At 48.2% G+C, this 20,180-nt stretch overlaps 1 protein-coding gene across 6 annotated transcripts in view; it reads right to left on the minus strand.

Moving 5' to 3' along the window:
* Positions 1-6,733: 6,733 nt before the first annotated feature.
* The window catches only part of RNFT2 (ring finger protein, transmembrane 2), a 61,918-nt gene continuing 48,471 nt past the window's right edge, over positions 6,734-20,180 (minus strand). For 4 of the 6 annotated variants that reach the window (XM_069558644.1, XM_069558650.1, XM_069558649.1 and 1 more), the window contains 3 exons: positions 14,631-14,780; positions 13,043-13,108; positions 12,543-12,902 (listed from right to left, as the gene is read on the minus strand). In XM_069558644.1, coding sequence (XP_069414745.1) covers positions 12,636-12,902; positions 13,043-13,108; positions 14,631-14,780 — 483 coding nt within the window. In that variant the 3' untranslated portion in view covers positions 12,543-12,635. Of the gene's footprint in view, positions 8,558-12,542; positions 12,903-13,042; positions 13,109-14,630; positions 14,781-20,180 lie in introns of those variants that run through there. The other 2 variants (XM_069558645.1, XM_069558647.1) reach the window with 1 other exon arrangement.

The raw sequence follows: 20,180 nt of genomic DNA on the forward strand, positions 1-20,180 counted from the left end.
TGAAGGTCTGATGTGTTTTTTTTTCTCCAGGATAAGCTACTATTTTCAGAAGTTTCTAGAAGGGCTAAAAAAAAAAAAAAGATGTGTGCTGGACTGAGACTTGGCTGCAAAGACTCTTCAGGGAGCGATGATTATTTTTTGCTTTCATTAAAAAAAAAAAAATCCAACAACAACAGGTATTATTCCTCTGTGCAGGGTACACCCTATGGGTTTTAAAGCTGAGGTGGTGAGGCACCAGACAGTAGGTCCAGACAGTCATTCTACAAGGCTGGGTTTGCAGGTCACCACTCAGTACCTGTGGACAGCGGGTGTCCTGGACTGTTCTGCAGACACCCTTCCAAGAAGCCAGCAGAGGGATCATCTGTTTTAAGGGCTGAAACAATAGTTCTTTCCCATGGGCTTTGCTGAAAATTACCAGGTCCTTTAGAATGCAGGAGCTTTCAGTGCCTCTGCAAGCTGGGAGCTGTCTCTTTCTTTGAAAAATAAGTAAGTCCATGCCTTATGTTTTCCTAAATAGCCCTTTAAAGAAACATGCAACCCATAACTGCTGAAGGTGAGAGCAGCTTCCCCTCTCCTCCCAGACAGCTTGGAACTCAGCAGAGCCAAAAGGAAAGCTTGTTTATAGACGATTTGTTTCCCTCATGGCTGGAGCCCTTCCTGCAGTTCTGTTTACAGGAGATGGGTGTGTAGGCACAGTCGTCAGAGAGCGGCAGGTGACATCCCCACCAAGCCATGAACTCAGAGAAGGCAGATTCACTAGAATGAAATGAAATACAGCCTCTGCTTTGTCAGTCACTTTTCCTAGGCAGACGCTAGACTTTCCAGCTGACCCCATTTTCTGGGGAGGGGGTTTTCATCACCATAGTTGTACTTGATCACAGCTCTCTGCTGCTTTAAGGCTGCACCTTCAAGACCACAGCGGGGATGTGCTGACCGCCTGGACACAGGTTAAAGGTCAGAGAATCCCCTTTTTCAACCCTGACTAGCTTATGACATTTCCACTGGAGGATACACACTCCAAGCGCTGGGGTTTGGGACAATTTTTATTTCAATGAAGTCACTGCTGAGAGAACTGGGCACCCGGCACCCTCCTGATGGAGCTTTACAGCCAAGTCCCTTGTACATATTCTCTTGTATTGTTAGAAACTGTGTATTTATCTAACCCTGGCTTTTTCTTGCACATCATTAATTTGAGTGCATTTCTCCACTGCCCCGATTTTTGACAAGGGGTTGTTTTTAATGCTTGTTTTTATATGAGATTTGACTTCTTGATGGACATTTGTATTAGGAAATTGAAGCATGATATATATGTATATATTGTCTCCACCGTCTCTCTCGTTGCATTACTTGGATTGCATGAGATAGTGGGGTGGTGGTTTTTTAAAAAAAATATTTCCGCAGCATGCAAAGTGCTGGCACCATCCCTCCCTCTCTCCCTTCCCCACCCCCTTGCTTTTCTCTGGCTGCCAAGGAGTCATTGATTTTGATTAGCTTCACTGCAGAGCGTCTGTGAAGAGAGAGAGGGAGGGAGGGAGGCTTTGAAATAAATTTTAAAAAAGACCTCATATCGGGTTTCAGCAGACAGCAGTGAGAGAGAGAGAGTGTGTGTGTGTGTGTGTGTGTGTGTCTGTGTGTGTGTGTCCGTGCAAAGCCGAGGGAGGCCTCTGAGATCATCGTTTAGGTAGCTTGCTGCATAATGAGGTGAGGAGCAAACAGAAGGGCCTCCTTCTTTCTGGTTGCTCTCAGAAGGCAGGGATCAAGGAGCCACAAGGATTGAATCCTCTTGGGACTTCCACATTCCAAATTAGATCCATTCCCTTCTGGAAGCTTCTCTCCCTTACCCCAACTCCAAGCAGAGAAGATCTCTTCTCCCTTTTTAAAATTTGGGGTTCCCTTTCTTATTCCCTTGGACATAGATACAGCTTGAGTAATATATTTCTTTGGGGAGCCCTGTGCCTCTCTGGCTGCTGTCCATGGTTCTAGACAGTGCGTTTCCTAGAACCCAATTCCCATTTTGTTCCTCTTTCACTGGGATCCTGGAGACTTTCCCCCTCCTTCTTCCAGTGGTCTCATTTTAAAGTTCTTTTCTAGTTTGGTGAGGGGAAAAGGGTGATTTGAACAGTACTGTCACAAAACAATGGACCTGTGACTTTGGTTTCACAATTCATGTATCTGATTTCATGCACTCCTACCTTTATTTTCATGTTCCTGACAAAATATCACTTTGCCTCTTGCTTGGGAAATTAAGAAAGTCCTCTTTGATGCTATACAGATGTCTTTTGGGGACACTGGTTTGCCACTGTGGAACTGTTGAGTGTCCACCTGGTATTAGGGCTGCAGTGATCAGAATACAGGTTTTCTTTTTCTATGTTGATACCATTTCCTTTTCTGAATGTCCCATTAAGTCCACCTGGGCCAATCACAGGGTCAGAAGCTGGTTTAGGGGATGAAGAGGGCAGGCTAGACACTTTAGCCTAGTCCCATGGGAACTGATGGAGTAAGCTGATGTCAAAAGTGTCATTTTAAAGTGTAAACCGAAAGTTTACTTTTTAAAAGTTTAATTAATTCATTTAACACCTATTTATTGAGCACCTACAACATGCCAGGTTGTGGGATGTCCTCTGGGAAGAGATTTATGTATTGATAACGGAGGGGTAGACCCACTTAGAACCAGACGATACTCAGTGTCTCTTTCCAGTCTGGCTCATGGTCATTAACAGATTTGTCAGGCCGTCGCTGTGACCCCAAGCCTTGCTGGCAGATTGTTCTTCAGAATTTATATTTACTAAGAGCTACACTCTCATGAAGGCGATTCAGAAGCCGATGACCTCAACTCATTCCCAGCACGAAGAGGCTGGTTCTTGCTGCTTCACATAGCAAAGAAGCTGTGCTAAGCGCTTTCTGCGTTTACCCCTTAGCTATTCCTCACGCCCTCGTTGGAAGACAGTGCTGGTATTATTCCCAGTTGAGGAAGCTGAGGCTCAGAGAGGTTATGCAACTTAGCTAAAGTTGCATGCAAAGAGTGAGGTGACTGAGCCAAGGTCTGGACTCAGGCTTCTGTGACCACGCCCCCCTCTGCTGCCCCGGTCCCACTTCCCTCCAAGCCTGTGAGCTAACCATCCTGCTCCACTGAGCTCCTTCCACAACATCACTAGTTCAAAGGCAAGCACATGCCTGGGGCCCAGCAAGCGGCAGGGGAGCCCCACTTAGGTTGCATTTGGGGGCACTCCAGGACAGGCTGGATGGCTTAGTTGGGGATTTTGTATCTGTTTCTGGCCCTTTGTGTTTCTGGTTTCTGTAACTTCCCTGGGACAAGTATCTCACTTGCAAACAAGGTCTGTTTGACTTACTTCCTAGGACACGGGAAGTTTTTCTCCCCTCCTTGTGTCCTCCCCAACTCAAACCCCCAATTTCCTCCCCTCAAGGTCTTTTGCACTATAAGCGCCCAGGAACCCCGTGTGTGGTGGGGATAGCTGTGGGGCTGCTTGGATCCTCAGTGAGGCCTCTGACTCAGCTGGAGGGGCAATAAGCTTGGGGACATTCCGTTCCGGGTTCTACCCTTGCTGGTTCGTTGTGCTCTTTTGTAAGAGGAATTTCATACCTTGGAGACGCTTTGTACATATTTGTAATAACTTTATTAAAAAACAAACAAACTAGTTGTGTGGTTCCAGCCAAAGGCCTTTGCGTGTTCATTTCCTCTTGGAAGGTTGGTCCCCAAGGACTATGGAAGGATCTGGCCGCACATGCCACCCTTTCCTGGGACAGAAGGCCACACACTTACCTCCTGTCTGTCAGGTTCCTTGGAACACAAGGGGAGGACTGGCCTAAGCAGTACCCTTGGGTTGAGCAACAGATTGGGGGAACATGTCCAACAGTCCAAGGTCAGTGCACAAAAGCATCATTTATGCATGACATCATGTAGATAAGCAAGTGAGCCTACAGACTCATGTCTTCAGCTAAGGATGAATGAACCGCTCTGGGTAGGGTACTTTCACCTGCATTTATCTGGTCTGAGTAGTACCAAGAGACCAAGTTCTAGTTTCTTCCTAAGAATGGTAGGTTGAGGACAAGTTGTTTTTCTAGATAATAGGTTCTCTCTTCTCTGGGGACCCACTGCTTCCCCACTCTCAGTCCATAAGATCTGGAGGGATGGACTTCCTTTCCCACCCAACTCTGTTCTGACATCCAGAGTACAACACCCAATACAAGTTTGTTCAGCTCTCTGAGTCCCCAGAGCGAAAATGATTGGTTTGGGAACAAACTAATGAGAATAAGGCTCAAGACTGCTGCTGGAGCTGCAGGAAAGCAGGGGCTCTTTGCTGAGGTTGTGAAGCTGGTAGAACGCAAGCACAGAGCTTCGGGATGCCCTCTTCCCAACACATGGGATCTGACAGCCTGAAAATCGACGTATCTCAAAGGAAAACAGAACCGAGGGATGGAAAGACGTGATTCTAATGTCCCTGGAGCCCCTGCATCCAGCTGTACCTGAAGCCCATGCTGTTACATGAACCAAATAGAGGCCTTTTATTCAAGACATAGCTGACTCGGTTTACCAATAAGTGCGACCAAAAGGTACTGCCTGATGATGTTTGTCTGGCTGGCTGTCTAATGCTGACCTGAAAGGCACCAGTTGTCACTGCTGCTATTTACATTTTAAATACCCACCATCATCCAGGGTCTGGGAAAAGCCTTCTTGAATCAGCCCATGCACCTGGTGTCATTCAGCCTATAGTGAAAGCTGCAGTGGGCACTGTAGATGCCACACCGAGATCCTTCTGATCCCTCTTACCAGTTCTTGGTGCTGTCCTGTACCTTTGTGTGTTCTGTGGCACCTGACACTTTCAGAGCCTTGGGGTCTCCTCAGTGGAGTGCCTGAGAGTTCCTCCCACCTCCCGCATGAGCCCACGGCTGGGAGCACGGAAACCTCAGGGTGGGACCAACCCTGAGATGCAGCTGATGCTCCAGAGCTCCCCGTGGGACCAAGCTGAGCTGGGACTGCTCTGAAAGTCGCCCTCTTGTTGGGCTCCATCTCCTCCCTCTCCCGTTTCACTCATTCCCTTACTGGTTTCTCCTGGGAGCACTTCCTTAATAAATCACATGCAACTCAATGGCATCCACGCTGGGGAAAAACTGCCATCAGAGAACCACCCCCTGCACAAAACATCTCTTCAAAATTGTCCAAAAACAGGTCCACCTGGCTTTAAGAGGCAAATGGAGACTCAAAACCCGGATGTAACTTTTATCAACACATCATATTTATTGGCAGACTGCAACTTAAGGGGATGTTAAACACACCAAAGCTGGCTCTGTTTGGCCCAGAGCAAACACACTACAAGATTCCAGGACTCACTTTACATTTCCTATTTCCAACCCCAAGTCTTGGCAGCTTGGAAGTCTTCCCATACCTCTCACATGCTCCCCTTAGGAAGATAAAGAACCTATGACATCCAGGTCCAAAGCTTTTTTTTTTTTTTTTTCTTTTTCATCTCATATTTATTACACTCAAGATCTTTTACATTAGGAGAGCCATTTCCAAGGACTCCGTGGAACTTCAGCCACTGAATCATAAAATATTAAGAGCAGGACTCTCCCACCTGACACTCAATTAACCCTGCCTCTCACAAATGAGTTTGCAGAGCCGAGGTGGATAAAAGACAGTGGCATTGTTCTTCCTTTCCAGTGGTGACTCTTGGCTGCTTTTACTAAAATCTCTTGTTAGGGAAAACATGCAGCTTGATGTCTGGAATCCTCTGCCCCTGGCCACTGTTTTTCCACCTTGAGCAGAAGTTAAATCTTCCCACCCCAAAAGGAAACCTCCAGAAAATGACTTTCCGCCAGAGGGTGGGATAAATAAAATCTAAACTAAATCATCCCACCTGCCCCTCCCCCCATGTCCCCCGCATGTGACACTCTTTATAGTGTCTGAGACACGGCTCATTATTTGCAGAATGTTCAGTATTTTTTTTTTTTTTTGGTGGCATGAGTGTAATTGACAAAATGGTTGGGGTATTTATCAGCAATCTACATTGCTGGTTTCCCTGGTTCCCGTAGATAATGCACTAGGCTTTGTCACCCTGGAGATGGCTACGGGGAGGTAAAGGGACTTCCCAAAGCCATGCGGAGTCTGAAATCAGAATTCCAGGCCTGACTCCCAGCAGACTGCTCTGTCTGCTCCATCACACGCTGGCACATTAATAAGTCTTCTTCAGTGGCATTTTCTCATGCTTCTTTGATGGCATCTGCAGGCAGGATGATCCTTCTGATAAAAATCAGCTGTAGAAGCTCCTGGTGTGTCCCTTCAGTTCTTCCTCAAAGTGGCAGGGTTGTGGGGGGAGAGGGGGGAGGGGGCAGAGCAGCCAAATCCCCCTGGCCCCACTTCCCCTTCCGACTTGATTATCCAGGCAAGTGGGATTGTTAACATCACGGCCATTGCCATAGTAACAGAGCTTGAAAGATGCCACGCTGCCCTGGAAGGGATGTCTTGCTGGGTACCAGGAAAGAGCCAGGGATGTCAGGCAAAGGAAAGGTCCTGACTTGATAGCACAAAAGGGGTGAATGCCCTGAATCTCTTGGAAATGGGATGGGCATGAGAATCCTGGCTGAGGGTGAGGTGGCAGCAAGGCTCCCACCATTTCTCTCAGGGCTTTCTTGCTAATCTGCTCAGTAGCCACCCAGATTGCTCTCTCTCTAATGCTGTTCGCACTGACCTGTGATGCTGAGGTTGACAGTGAGAGAACAGCGCTGGGAGGGTGGGTAGGCCAGGCAAGATTCCAGTGGCTTCCAAGGGACCACTTGTGCCTTCTCCTCCCAGACTTCAGAGCAGGGAGGGTCTCGTGGGTGGAGAGCTTGTGTTACAGAGATTAGGAGCTCTGGTAGAGACATTCCAGGAAACACCGATCGCTGCTGTGCTCTCTGCCAGCATACTGGCTTGTGGAAAAAAAATCCGTACCAAGGATCTTGCCTTTTGCTCTGAAGGCTTCCAGAGGAGAAGGCAATGGCCACAGGAGCTGCTGACAAGCCTGAGACTTAAGTGAGGGACAGGACAAAAGGAGAAGAGAAGACGGGCGGGGACACCCAGTAACACCTGCATCTGGGCCAGAGCCGGCCTTTCTATTTTTTCACTTTCAGGTCATGTCCCATGGCATGTGGGATCTCAGTGCCCTGAGCAGGGAGCAAACCCAGGGCCCCACACTGGGGGCACAGAGTCTTAGCCACTGCCTCCGGGGAGGTCTCCAGAACTGGCCTTTCTTGATGTGCCATGTGCTGCGCTCAATCAGTCGTGTCTGACTCTGAGACCCCGTGGACTGTAGCCCTTCAGGCTCCCCTGTCCATGGGATTTCCCAGGCAAGAATACTGGAGGCGGTTGCCATTTCCTCCTCCAGGGGACCTTCCCAACCCAGGGATCGAACCCACGTCTCCTGCATTGGCAGATAGATTCTTTACCACTGCGCCACTTGGAAGATACCCAATCACAACTGAGCATCCTGGCAGGAATCCAGCTAAACAGCAACTTTAAGGACCAAAATTTTCTATGAACCCAATCATGACTAGATTTTCAGAGCTGGCATTCACTATTAGCATCCTCAACGCAGTCCAAATGAAACACACTACATACTTGAGTCACCGATGACATCAGAATCACCTCCTGTGCTTTGAAAAAAAAAAAAAAACAAACATGACTGAGAGGCCCCCACGCCTGCAGTGTCTGAGCAGCACATCAGTGTGTGGATAAGAGGCAGGCTGCAAAGCCGGACAGGCCAGGGTTGGAAGCTTGGTCCATCACTGCTCACTGGGTGACCTGGGAATGTTTCTACATGGAGCTCTGAGCTCAGTTTCTTCATCTGTGAAACAGAGGAGATAACAGTACCTCCACCTTGGGGCGGTTGTGAGCCTTACAGGAGGTCATCTGGGCTAAAAGTTCAAGACTGTGCCTGGCTCACTCTGAGGGTTCTGATACATGAAGTTCCTGTAGGCATGAGGTGGGGCCCGGCATTTGCATTTGAAAAGTACTTCACAGTGATTCTCGTCTGCAGACCTGGGGCCCTGGCAGGGAGGCAGCACTGAAAGGCCCCTCTCCAGTTGGCAGCATCAGGTGTCAGGTCACCACGGGTTATGATCACCAACAGGTAGAACCTGGTCCATTATCAGTTCTTTGACTTGGAGGGAGGAGGGAGACTGACCTCGGTGGAGACCAAGTGTGAGTGAGAAGGCGTCCCCATGTGGAGGCGAAGGATGCGCACACCGTGAACAGCACGAGAGAGGAAGGTGAGGGCGGGGGCTGGGTGGGGGACGAAGGCTGGATGGAGGACAGTTGGGGCCCGAGGGCTGTTTTCCAGGAAGCTCCCAGAGGTGGTCCCGACACAGCTGACCCTCCGTCATCTCCCTGGTGTGCCTGCGAGCCCCGGGGCCACAGTCTTCAGCCCTAGTACACCTGGAAGTGTGCCGAAGTGGCCCCGTCCTTCCAGCAGCGCAGGGTATCCACGGCAACCGAGCGGCAGAGGGGGCAGGTGCGCTCTCGGTCCAGCCAGAGGCAGAGGCACTCCTCACAGAAGACGTGCTGCGGGGACAGCAATCAGAACCTCTGGGGTCGCTTCCCCCAGCATCCACCCCATGCCTGCCTCGGTCCTAGGAGCTGAGACCCAGCAGTGAACAAGAAGGATGATTTCTGCCCTGTGTAGTCAGGGCCGCTTCCTGCAGGTGGGGTGATACTTGTGTTGAAGTCTGAAGGATGTTTAGGGGTTAACTGGGGGAAGAGAAGGGGTGGGGCTAGAGCATTCCAGGCTGAAGGGAACAGCTGTGCAAACCTCCTGAGATGGGAAACTGAGAATCTCGAGATGATCAAAGTGGCTACAGGGAGTAGGGTAGTCGGGGAGAGGAGGTGAGGAGGCCATGCAGAATCTTGAAGGCCGTGCCCAGATTCTCAGCATGGTCTGAAGTGCAGGATCCAGGGGTCAGCAGGCCCAGCAGCTCCACGAGGGCAGTGACTGCTGCTGCTGTAGCCCCACTGCCTAGCCCCGGCCTGCACTCTGACAAATGAATGCCCTCCCATGCAGGTTAGGTGGAAGATTCTAGAGATACCAGGATGATGAAGACCTGGTCCCTGGCCTCCAGGAGCTCATGGTCTCCTCCTCAGAGAATCAGACAAGACAGAATCTAGTGCCAAATTAAGAGATTCAAAGCACATAGGACCCCAGGGGCCAGGCTGGAGGAGTTCATGACCTAGGACTGCCTCCGACATCTAGAGAAACAAAGGCGTGTCTACAGAGGGAGGGGGCAGAGGGGTCCTTCCAGGCTGGGATGTGTAGCATCAGGTCAGTTTGTGGTTGGTGGGGGATCGCAGGCGGGGCTGGATGGTTAACCTTTCCCTGGCTATGTCTCCTGGAATGTGGACTTGGGAGAGATATCCTGGGGTGGGGGTGCGCCACCCTGCCCTCAGGAGGTGCTCTATCCATCTTATCTGTCCCATCCACCCATCCATCCATCCATCTCTCCAACCATCCCATTCCTTCCATCCAGCCAATGTTTACTGAGTCAGTACTGTGGTTACACTACTAAGACAGACATGGCCACCACTCCCAAGTGGCTTACAATCTGGCAAAGAGGAGACACACCCTACCTAGCCAGTTGCCCAATTAGCCATCTAGCTGACAACTGGGATAAGTGCTCTTAAGGAAAAACAGGATCTGGAGCCTGCATAGCTAGGGGTGCTAACTAGTCTGGGGAAACAGAATCAGGGAAGCCTTTAATGAGGATGTAACACGTGACTCATTCATCCATTTGCTCATTCATTCGGTGCATTTAGGAATTACTGAGGCCCTTTTCCCAGGAAGGCATCTTTGTCCTTGTCCTTCTAAGCCCAGCTCACAGGAGCAGAGCAAGACTGAGGCGTGTACTGGGCCCGGCCAGGTATGTGGGCTTCAACCAGCACTGGGTGTGGCCACTGCTCCTAGCTCTGGGATGGCAATGTCTTGTCCAACCCCTCCCACCAATTCTAATCCAGTGATGGGGACACACAGCGGTACCGGGAGAAGAATGGGAGACAGACACACAGACTAAGGCTTGGAGAGACTGCCATCAAGGAAGAAGAAAAACTTTCACCTTGACATCATGCTCAAATACTCACTGCTACGGAGAAGAAATACAGATGGCTCTGAAGCATATGAGAAGATGCTCATCTGCTCTCATAATTAGACAAATGCAAATGAAAACTGCACCAAGATAGCGTTTGTCACCTGTCAGATTGGCGAGGCTCAGGAAAGGCTTGATAATGCGGTGTGCTGGTGAGGAGGGCGAAGCAAGAGGGCACGTCACACTCCTCACTGGGAGTGCAAACAGATACACTCCTTTACGGAAGGCGATTTAGCAGTGTCTGTCAGACTGCATACCCTCTGACCCAGTAATTCCACTACTAGGAATGTATCCTACCAAGAGCTTGCATGTGTAAAATGGAATACGTGCCAATGAGAGCTAATGTTTACGGAACCCTGACCATGTGCCAGGTGTAGTTCAAGATGCATCACCTGAATTAACTCATTTAATCAACACAGTGAGTCCAGGTAGGTTCTCCCTATCCCTCCCTGATCCCTCCTGACAACCGCATTTGTGGTAACAAAAGATTATAAACCACCAAAGGCCCGTCAACGGGAGGATGGTTGGACAAAGACGGGCAATCCATAAAATGGGATGTTATGCAAATAAGGAGCAATCTCTTCAGGCCGAGTTTCAAATCAAAAAGAAATGAGGCAGAATGCAGCTTGGACAGAATGGGCCACAGTTAGGTCTTTTTGGAAATGATATGTTCATGGTGTGTGTTGTGTATTTAAACTTTTCAGAGCATCTCTGGAAAGATATAAAGGGAACTGGCAACAGTGGTTGCCTGTGTGGGTATTTAGGGGCCTAGGGAGCTAGGGACAAGTGAAGGAGCCCTGTCATCACTTCCCTTTTTGTATCTTTAGAATATCTTTTTAACGAACTTTTTATTTTGAAATAATCTTGTACTGTGCTGTGCTTAGTCGCTCAGTCGTGTCCAACTCTTTGTGACCCCATGGACTGCAGCACAGCAGGTGCCTCTGTTTGGGGATTCTCTAGGCATGAATAATGGAGTGGGTTGCCATGCCTTCCTCCAGGGGATCTGCCCAACCCAGGGATCAAACCCACGTCTCCTGCATTGCAGGTGGATTCTTCACTGAGCCACCAGGGACACCCAAGAATACTGGAGTGGGTGGCCTATCCGCTCTCCAGGGGGTCTTCCCAACCCAGGGATTGAACCCAGGTCTTCCGTATTGTGGGCAGATTCTTCACCAGCTGAGCCACAAGGGAAGCCCAAGAATACTGGAGTGGGTGGCCTATCCGCTCTCCAGGGGGTCTTTCTGACGCAGGAACCAAACCAGGGTCTCCTGCATTGCAGGTGGTAGCTGAGCCACAGGGAAGTCTGCAAAGGTAGTATGGGAAGTTCCTGGATACCCCTCCCCCAGTTCCAGTCTCCCCCAGCACCATCCTCTTGCATCACCATGGTGGATCTGTCAAAGCCAAGAAAGAAACCCACACAGAGGCATGGCCATGGACTAAACTCTAGCCTCGCTTCGGATTTTATGGCACTAGTTTTTTTTTCCTGTCCTCTCTCTGTATCAGGTCCCACACTGTATTTAATCATCATGACTTCTTCATCTCCTTTTTGAATGTTTGAGTCACACGAATTTATTCTCAATTAAAAAAATAAATACAATTAAAAATTAAAAATGAACCTCTTAAACATCCCCAAACAGCAAAACCAAAAAAATTTTGTTGGTGCCATAAACGGCCCCCATCTCTTGTACTCCTACCCCTGGGTGGTGGGGGCAAGAGGATAGGGGGAGAGCCGTGTGCTCTCCCATTCGTTCCAGTCTGCAGGCTACGCCTCCCCTAAAGCCTTCTCAACCTCCAACTCATCGCATTCTGTCCCGGTTCCCTGGGACGCTGCATGAATCTCTCTTACACAGCACTTATCACTGCCTGCCTTGTTTCATAGTTATTTATGTATGTGTCTGTTTCCCCAGGGTGACTGTGCTTCTAGAGAAGGGGACAGGGCCTGTGTGCCCCCTTGCCTCCCCTCCCCGGTATCTGATAGGATGCTTTGACTCATACATATTTGCTGAATTGACATCTTAGTCCGCCCCCATGTCAGGAAGGGGAGTGGGAGAGGGAAGGGTTGGGGGGAGAGGAGAAGGGATAAGTTTAGGCAGCTAAAAGTAACTGAGCAGTACTATGAGTTGGTGACCCACAACCAATAATGAAAACAAGTGGTAGTAAGAATTATAACGATACTAATAACTGTAATAGTATAAAGTTTTAGGGCTGAATATTTCAAATTTAGCTCTTCCCAGGGATGATTTCATTTGATCATAAGAATAGCTCTTATGATTAAATAAAGTAGGCACTATTATGATACCGGTTTTATAAATGAAAACAACCAAGGTTTGGAGAGATGGACTGAGCCACTTGGGGTCCACACACCTGCTGAGATTCACATGCAGAACATTCTGACACTGTACCATACCAAAATGTGCATTTTCTACATTTTACTGGTGAAACCAAGCCTGGGAGTGGTGAAGTAACCTGCCCCAGGGCAGCCAGCTGGGAAAAGGCAGAACAGAGTTTTATACTTGGGTCTGACAGACTCCAGGCTTCACCACACTTTTCCCAGAAACCCAGCCCAGAGCCCCGAGGTTTGGCCAGAGGACAGGGACCTGGGACTCCTGCATGGGGCAGGGCCCTGTGGCCTGTGGCGCCCATCTCCAGTGGTCCCGCCTGGCCCTGCTCACCTGGCACATGAGGACCAGAGGCTCTCGGAACTCAGCCTGGCAGATGGCACAGATGTCACCAGCTTCTGTGCACTGCTGCCCCGTGGCCCGGACTCCGTAATTCTGCTTGACAGAAGGGAGGGAGAAAGACACAAACATAGCTGTGGCCCCTTGCTGGAGAGGTACCCTCAGAAGCACAGTGTGGTCTGTTCCCAGCTCCCAGTTCCTATGAGCTCGGTGAGGCCCATCAGAAGCCAACTCACCTGAGAGGTGCAGAGAAGCTTCAGGGCCTTCCTGACTCCGCCCACGCGGCCACAGATGTCGAAGGACTGAAAGCAGAGTGAGTGGATGGCTACAAACTATCCAAGGATGGTTGAGGATCTTTCTCACCGTGGGTCTCATCTTTGACTCTGAACATCTGCAGGGTACATCCTCCCATTTGAAACTCCCCATTCCCACCAGTTTTACTTGGCTTTTGTCTTGCTACCCATCAGCAGTCTCCTCTGCCAGTGGGGCCAGAATGGCGAATATACGGCATGCCTACTGCCTCTTCCCCCACCATAAGCCCAGGCCAGGCATTGCTAACTGATCACTCTTCTTCCGAGCCAGGCTGTGATCATCCTTCTCCATCTCCTGTCAGCCACAGCCAGCAGATCAGAATCAGCAGCCAAGACAAGCCCCAGTGGTTGGCTCGACATGGACTGCCTGGATAGTCCTGCTTTAAGGAAAGGGAACACATGATTCTTCCAGGATTCTCTAAAGCCAGAAATAAATACGGAAAAAGAAAGAGGAGGATGTGTTTATTGTCGGGGAGTGGGGAATCTGACTTTGCACTAATGATGAAAAGAGGAGTGCTCTGTACTGATTTGCAGAGTTGAGGGTGTGCAATTTAAGAGGAGCAGAAAACAAATTCTATGCCCGTGCTGTTGGTGGGTTGAGATCTCCAGACTCTGGAGGTAGCCTGCCTGGGTTTGATGCTCGTTCTGTGATCTCCAGCTGAGTGATGCTGGACAAGGTACTTCTCTCTGGACCTCAGCACACTTCCCATAATATTGACATGATAATGGAATGTATCTGGAAGGGTTGTGGTGAAGAAGACAACGAGAAAGGATGGCATATAGTGAGCTTTATGGGCAAGAAATTAGGATGGCTGTACCCATTAATGCAGGAAAGTACTGACATATGGTATAATGTGGAGGAACCTCAGAAATGACCCTAAGTGAAAGAAACCAGACACTAAAGATCACAGAGTGTATGACTGCATTTACACGAAAATGCCCAGAAAAGGTAAATCCAGAGAGTCTTCAGAAAGAAGACCTGTGGTGGCCAGTGGCTGATAGAAGAATGAAGAGTGATGCTTCATAAGTTGCTGCTGCTGTTGTTTAGTTGCTAAGTTATGTTCAGCTCTTTGCGCCTTCATGGACTGTGATCCACCAGGTTCTTCTGTCCAAGAGATTTCCCAGACAAGAATACGGAGAAGATTGCCATTTCCTTCTCCAGGGGACCTTCCTGACCCAGGGATCGAACCTGCGTCTCCTGCACTGGCAGGAAGGTTCTTTACTACTGACCCACCTTTCTCTGCGGACATTTCTTTGTGAAACGTCCTGGAACTAGACAGCGGTGGTAGTGACACAACATTGAGAATCTTCTAAATGCCACTGAACTGTTCACTATAAAATGGTAAAATAATTTTGTATTGTGCGAATTCTGGTTTTCAGTTAAACAGAAAGAGATGAGGGCGTTTATCCAGGTTCCTCACTTGCCCGCCCCCCCCCCCCCCAACCACCTGCCAGGTTCAGCTGGTGAATGGGTCATCCTTGGGCCAGCCCTCTAGCCCCCAGGGCACCTCACCTTGCAGAGGCTGTAGAGGACGATCAGGACCCCTCCCAGGAAGTAGCTGTTGGAGGAATCATCACCCATGATGTATTTATACCACAGCTGGATGGGAACGAGGGATCGGAACAGCTGGCTTAGCTCCTCGATGACCAGATAGAACTTTCCCTGCAACCACACAGAAAGCATCAATTATTATCAGGAGTAAAGACCCAAAGGACCCAGCTGAGGGGCCCTCCAGCCCAGGGAGTAATGACATTCCAGGTCACAGCCAGCCCATTAATCAGCTCTGGAAAGCACTCAGGCCTGCTCCTAATGGGCCTGCGATGTGGCCGGGGAGACAAGGCCCCTGCCCGTTGCCCTCACCCGCTGCCCACCAACCCAGGAGATCAACGCTCTGAGGACCGCCTTTCAGGGAGGCAGAAACTGGACACCTTTAGTAGAAGGTTGGAGTGGGGGTCACTCCCTGGTGCCTGCTGTGGCTTTGAGGGCTCCAAGCCGATCATGGGGCATACTGGTCCTTCACACAGATCACGCTCATCTCTAGGGGGCTGGCCCCAGCTTCGCGGGCAACTGCCCTCAGTGGCAGGGGCAGGGTCGACCACAGGATGCAGAGAAGGATAGGCAGAGAAGAGGAGGGGAGAAGATGGCCCAGCCCCGCTGCCTACTGTCTCCAAGGAGGCAGGATCGTATGTGGGGAAAGAACATGGACTCAGGGGTCTCAGGCTTGGGGGACTCAGAACCTCAACTTACTACATATCCACGAGCCTCACTGTCATCATATACAGAATGGGAACTGCAACTGCTACCTTCTGGGTGGCTCTGAAGATTGAAGGAAATAAACAGGAAAAGTATCTAGGATTCTCTTTCTCTTCCTCTCTCAGCTTTTATTCAAGTCCCTCAGCTTTCTGGGGCCTGAGCTATAAAATGGACATGAAAATAACCTACCCTGCCGTGTTCAATGAAGTTAAACAGACACCTCTTTAGGACCCAGCATTCCACTCCCAGGTGTGCACCCAAGAGAAGGGAAAATATATGTCCATTCACGGGGAAATGTTCACAGCAGCTTTACTCATAATATCCCCAAACTGGAAACAGCCCAAACGTCCATCCATGGAAGAATGGATAAACAAATTGTGGTATATATATACAACAGGGTATCACTCAGCAATAAGAAAGGAACAAATATTTGTGATACACAACAGCCTGGATGAGTCTCACACATTCTAGCCAATCAAAGGAGACAGACACAAAAGAGTGCATATTGTGTCACTGTGATTTACCTGAAGATCTACAATAGGCCACGGTAAGCTGCAGTGATGGAAATAAGACCAGTGGTTACCTGGGGCGAGATGGGGGAGGACAGACTGTAAGGGGGCATCAGGGAATTTGGGGGAATGAAAGAGATTTCAGATTGTCTATACAGAATTTTATATTGTATATAGTGATGGGGTGGTGGTTGTTCATGTGCATACATTTGCTAAAACTCACTGAAATGTGTGCTTCAAATCTATGTGTTTTGTTGTATAGATATGTTCTACACCTCAATAAAGTCGACTGAAAGAAACAAACAGAAACAAACAGCCCTGCCCCAGGCATGCACAGCCTTAAAAATATGAATAGGGACTTCCCTGGTGGTCCAGTGGTTAAGATCCTGCATTCCCAATACAGGGGGCCCTGGTCTGATACCTGGTCAGGGAGCTATTAGTAATCCCACATGTCGCAACTAAGAGTTCTCAACTAAAGATTCCTCATGCCACAATGAAGACCAAAGATCCCAACGAAGACCCCATGCAGCCAAATAAATAAATACATAAATAAATGTTTTTTAAAAACTGAATACTTTTTGTTCCAGCAATTCTACTTCTAGGAATTTATCCTAATAAATCAGGGATTTGGGTTAATAGATATGTCAGTAGGAATGGCCAATGCAGCATTCATTGTAACAGAGCAAAAAAAAAAAAAAAAAGGTGACAAAGTAAGTGTGTACAAAGAGGGTCTGGTTATGATAGAGATCAATAATGCAAAGCCATACAGCCAGCCAAATACCATCCTGAAAATGAGTGACTTGGCAGTGAAGAAATCCAGCACATATTGCCTTAACCAAGGTTAATTAAGGTTAACACCCCCAGTAATAATAAATCACTGAAGCCTAAATCCCTGATACATGCACTGAGAAGAACACAGCATCACTCTTGTGTATTCTGGTCAAAAAGTTACAACCTTGATTGAATCATGAGAAAACAAGAGACAAACCCAAACTGAGGAACATTCTACAAAGTAACTATCCAGCGTTCTTCAAAAGCATGACATTCAGGAAAGACCAAGAAAAGACCAAGGAGTTGTTAGATTGGAGAAGAAGGTAAGTGAAAGTTGCTCAGTCATGTACAACTCTGCGATTGCATGGACTGTAGCCTGCCAGGCTCCTCTGTCCATGGAATTCTTCAAGAGTGAGTAGCCATTTCCTTCTCCAGGGGATCTTACTGACTCGGACTGAATCTGGGCCTCCTGCATTGCAGGCAGATTCTTTACCATCTAAGCCAAGACTAGGGAGACATGACTAATGCAATGTGGAATCTTAGATTTGGTCCTTAGATCAGGAAAAAGACATCTGTGGGACAATGAGCAAAATGTGAAAAAGTCTGCAGTTTAGCTACTAGTAAGGGAATTGATCTTAATTTCTTGGCTTTGCTAACTGAACTATGATTATATTAAATGTAACATTAGGGGAAGCTAGGCGACGGGTACATGGGAACTCTGCACTATTTTTGCAACTTTGCTCTGAGTTGAAAATTATTCCAAAATAAAAAATTTAAAAAGAAATAATCCTGGCAAAAGATATCAATTGATTCAGGGAAATGCTCATATTATAGTTCCAAGTGGAAAAGCCACAGAATGTAGAAACTCCTCATTTTCGTTGTGGTTTTCTGTCTTTTCCAATTTTTTCGGTACTGAACATATGATGAGTTTAAATTAGAGGGAGAAAAAGGTTATGAAAACATGTTGTGTATCCACAAATGGATGATGTAAAAGGCTATGGATATAGACTTTATTTCCATGTTGCTATATTCTGTCTTGATGGCCTGGGTACAGGTCACTCGCAAGGGGACCCCTTGAAGAGGATGTACCCACATCTGCTAAGGACCAAGGATGGGCATCTAGTCATCCATTCACTCCCGTGTCTGACCTTGCAGAATCAGAACCTCACTCCAGACCTGCCTGAAGCCCAGAACCATCTGTGATTTAACAAGCTTCGCAGGTGACGGGTGTGCCCGTTTAAGTTTGAGAAGCTCTCTTTCAGTGGATAAGTGGAAGAAGGATCATGCAGTAACGTGGGCACTATGAGGGAAGAAAGGTGTTGCAGAAGCCCAGAGGTGACAGAAAAGGTGGTCAGTCTTTGGCTATCTTGCTGGGAAGCCTCCTGTTCTGTCCACCTGGCCCCATGATGGGTGAGGATATGACCACCTTATGAAAGGTCCTATGTCCCTGTGTCTCTGGGAACCCCTGCCTGCTCATCTGGCTGGCTCTGGGGGACAGACCCTCCTGTTCCCTCTCAGGCTGATCTTGTACCACCAGTCCGGCTTGGTGGGTAGGAGTGCAGCCTCAGGAACCACACAGCCTGGACTCAGATCCTATTGCCAGCTACCTTGCTATTTCTGTTCCCTTGTCATTGTCTTTGGATCCCCCCAGTTCTCAGGCCCCACTGGCTGAGAGCTGGTCCCCTGGCCCAGACCCCACACTGGCCTAATGAGTGAATCCAGAACAAAGGTCAGCAACTTTTTTCTTCTGCCACGGGCCAGATAGTGACTACTTTGGCTTTGAGGTCACACAGCCTCTGTCACCACTCTACCCCTCAGCTATTGACAACAGACAAACAAATAGGCAAGGCTGTAAATTTTTATCTATCAAAACAGGTGTCGGAGCATATTTGAATGCAGTTTGTGGTTTACTGACCCCTGATCTACACATAAGAAGCTAGATAAATCAAGTCTGGGGGCTCCCAACATATCCCCAGAATTTCAGGGCAGACTCAGGGAACAGCTTTTGGGCCCCTCTTTCAGGTGCTTTGCTATGAAGACCATGCTCCTTCTCTGCAGATGGACGTTTGGTCCCATACTCTTTGCCGAGCTAACACTTGAATATCTTCTGTGTCTCAGCTAGATGTCACCTACTATGAGGACTCTTCCCCAACTACTTAATTAGATGCTCCTGTTACACCCTTTAAATCACTCTTTTAGATCACCTCTCACATTTAAAAAATTATCTCTCTCTTCTGGATTGTAAGCCCCATTAGCATGAAGATAATTTGGCTCCTGATCATATCACCAGCATGCAGCACAAAGTAGGTGTTTACTTAAGAGCTAGACACTTTGGAAGCACAAGATTTCCACCTTTATTACTCAGGTCAATGTCTAGAGTTTGCTGATGGAGAAACAGAATTGGAACATGGAAGAGAGTACTTTTCTTTATAAGCAAGCCCTGATGTCACAGAAAATAAAATAAAGGGAGAGAGAGAGCTAAAGGTAGCAATTAGCTGCTGGCAGGGTGGGGGGAGGCACTTGGAAAAGGAGATAGAACCACCGGGGAGAACTGGGCATATCCCAGTGAAACCATCTCTCTCTAATTAAGCAGTTTTATAATTCCAGGTTGCTTAAGCGTGTTATTTCTGACGACCACCAAATGGAATGTGTGGTTTCTCCAGGGTGTCAGAGAACAAGGAAAGCGATCAGATTATGAGCCGTCTGGCCTCCCTGTCACCCGTGAAGGGGGAACAGTAGCAATTGCTGCAGAACTTGGGCATGGAGAGTTTGCTGCTGGGATTCTGATAAAGGGGGGCGGTAACAGTCGAGATGGAGAAGGCGGTTCTGACTTTCTTACTGCTTGGAGGGGGGAGGGAAGGACCACAAGTGAACTGGGAAGCTAGGAAACAAGAGAGAGCTGACTCTGGAAGGGAGTGGGAAGTGAAGGCAAGTGGGATGCCGAGAAGCCAAAGAAAGGAACACAGTAAGAGCACTCTGGAGAAACACACCTAGGAAAGGTGATGTGAAGGATTACAGGGATGAAGAGGAAGGGGACAGAGATATAAGCAGAGAGTTGTTAGCAGTATAAATGTACAAAGACATAAAGAATAGACAGACACGGAAAGAAGATTTTTTTCTGCATCAAAAGTAATGAATTTTGAATTACTTCAAAATTAATTAATATTTATGAGACTTTACCTGTTTATGAATTTCTTTCATACACATTTTTCTCATCTATAGAAGTAGGACAGCACAGTGGTTAAGGACACGCAGTTTGGGGCTCCAAGGTCAAATATGCTACCTACTAAATTGGTTGACTTAGGGCAATAATTAAACTTCTCTGAGCCTCAGTTTACTCATCTGTAAGTGGGCTTGAAAACAAACACACAGAGTGGAAAACAACCAAAACGAGCAAAAAAAAGGGCCCCGATATGTACGTTTCCAATTTCTCTGGTGTAAATACTCCCACCAGGCCAATTTCAAGGTACCTAGGGTTTAAGGACTATTTGCAAATTTCCTGAAAATGTAACCATCCGCTCTCACAAGC

Source organism: Ovis canadensis, chromosome 17, assembly GCF_042477335.2.
Source record: "Ovis canadensis isolate MfBH-ARS-UI-01 breed Bighorn chromosome 17, ARS-UI_OviCan_v2, whole genome shotgun sequence".
Taxonomy (NCBI): domain Eukaryota; kingdom Metazoa; phylum Chordata; class Mammalia; order Artiodactyla; family Bovidae; genus Ovis; species Ovis canadensis.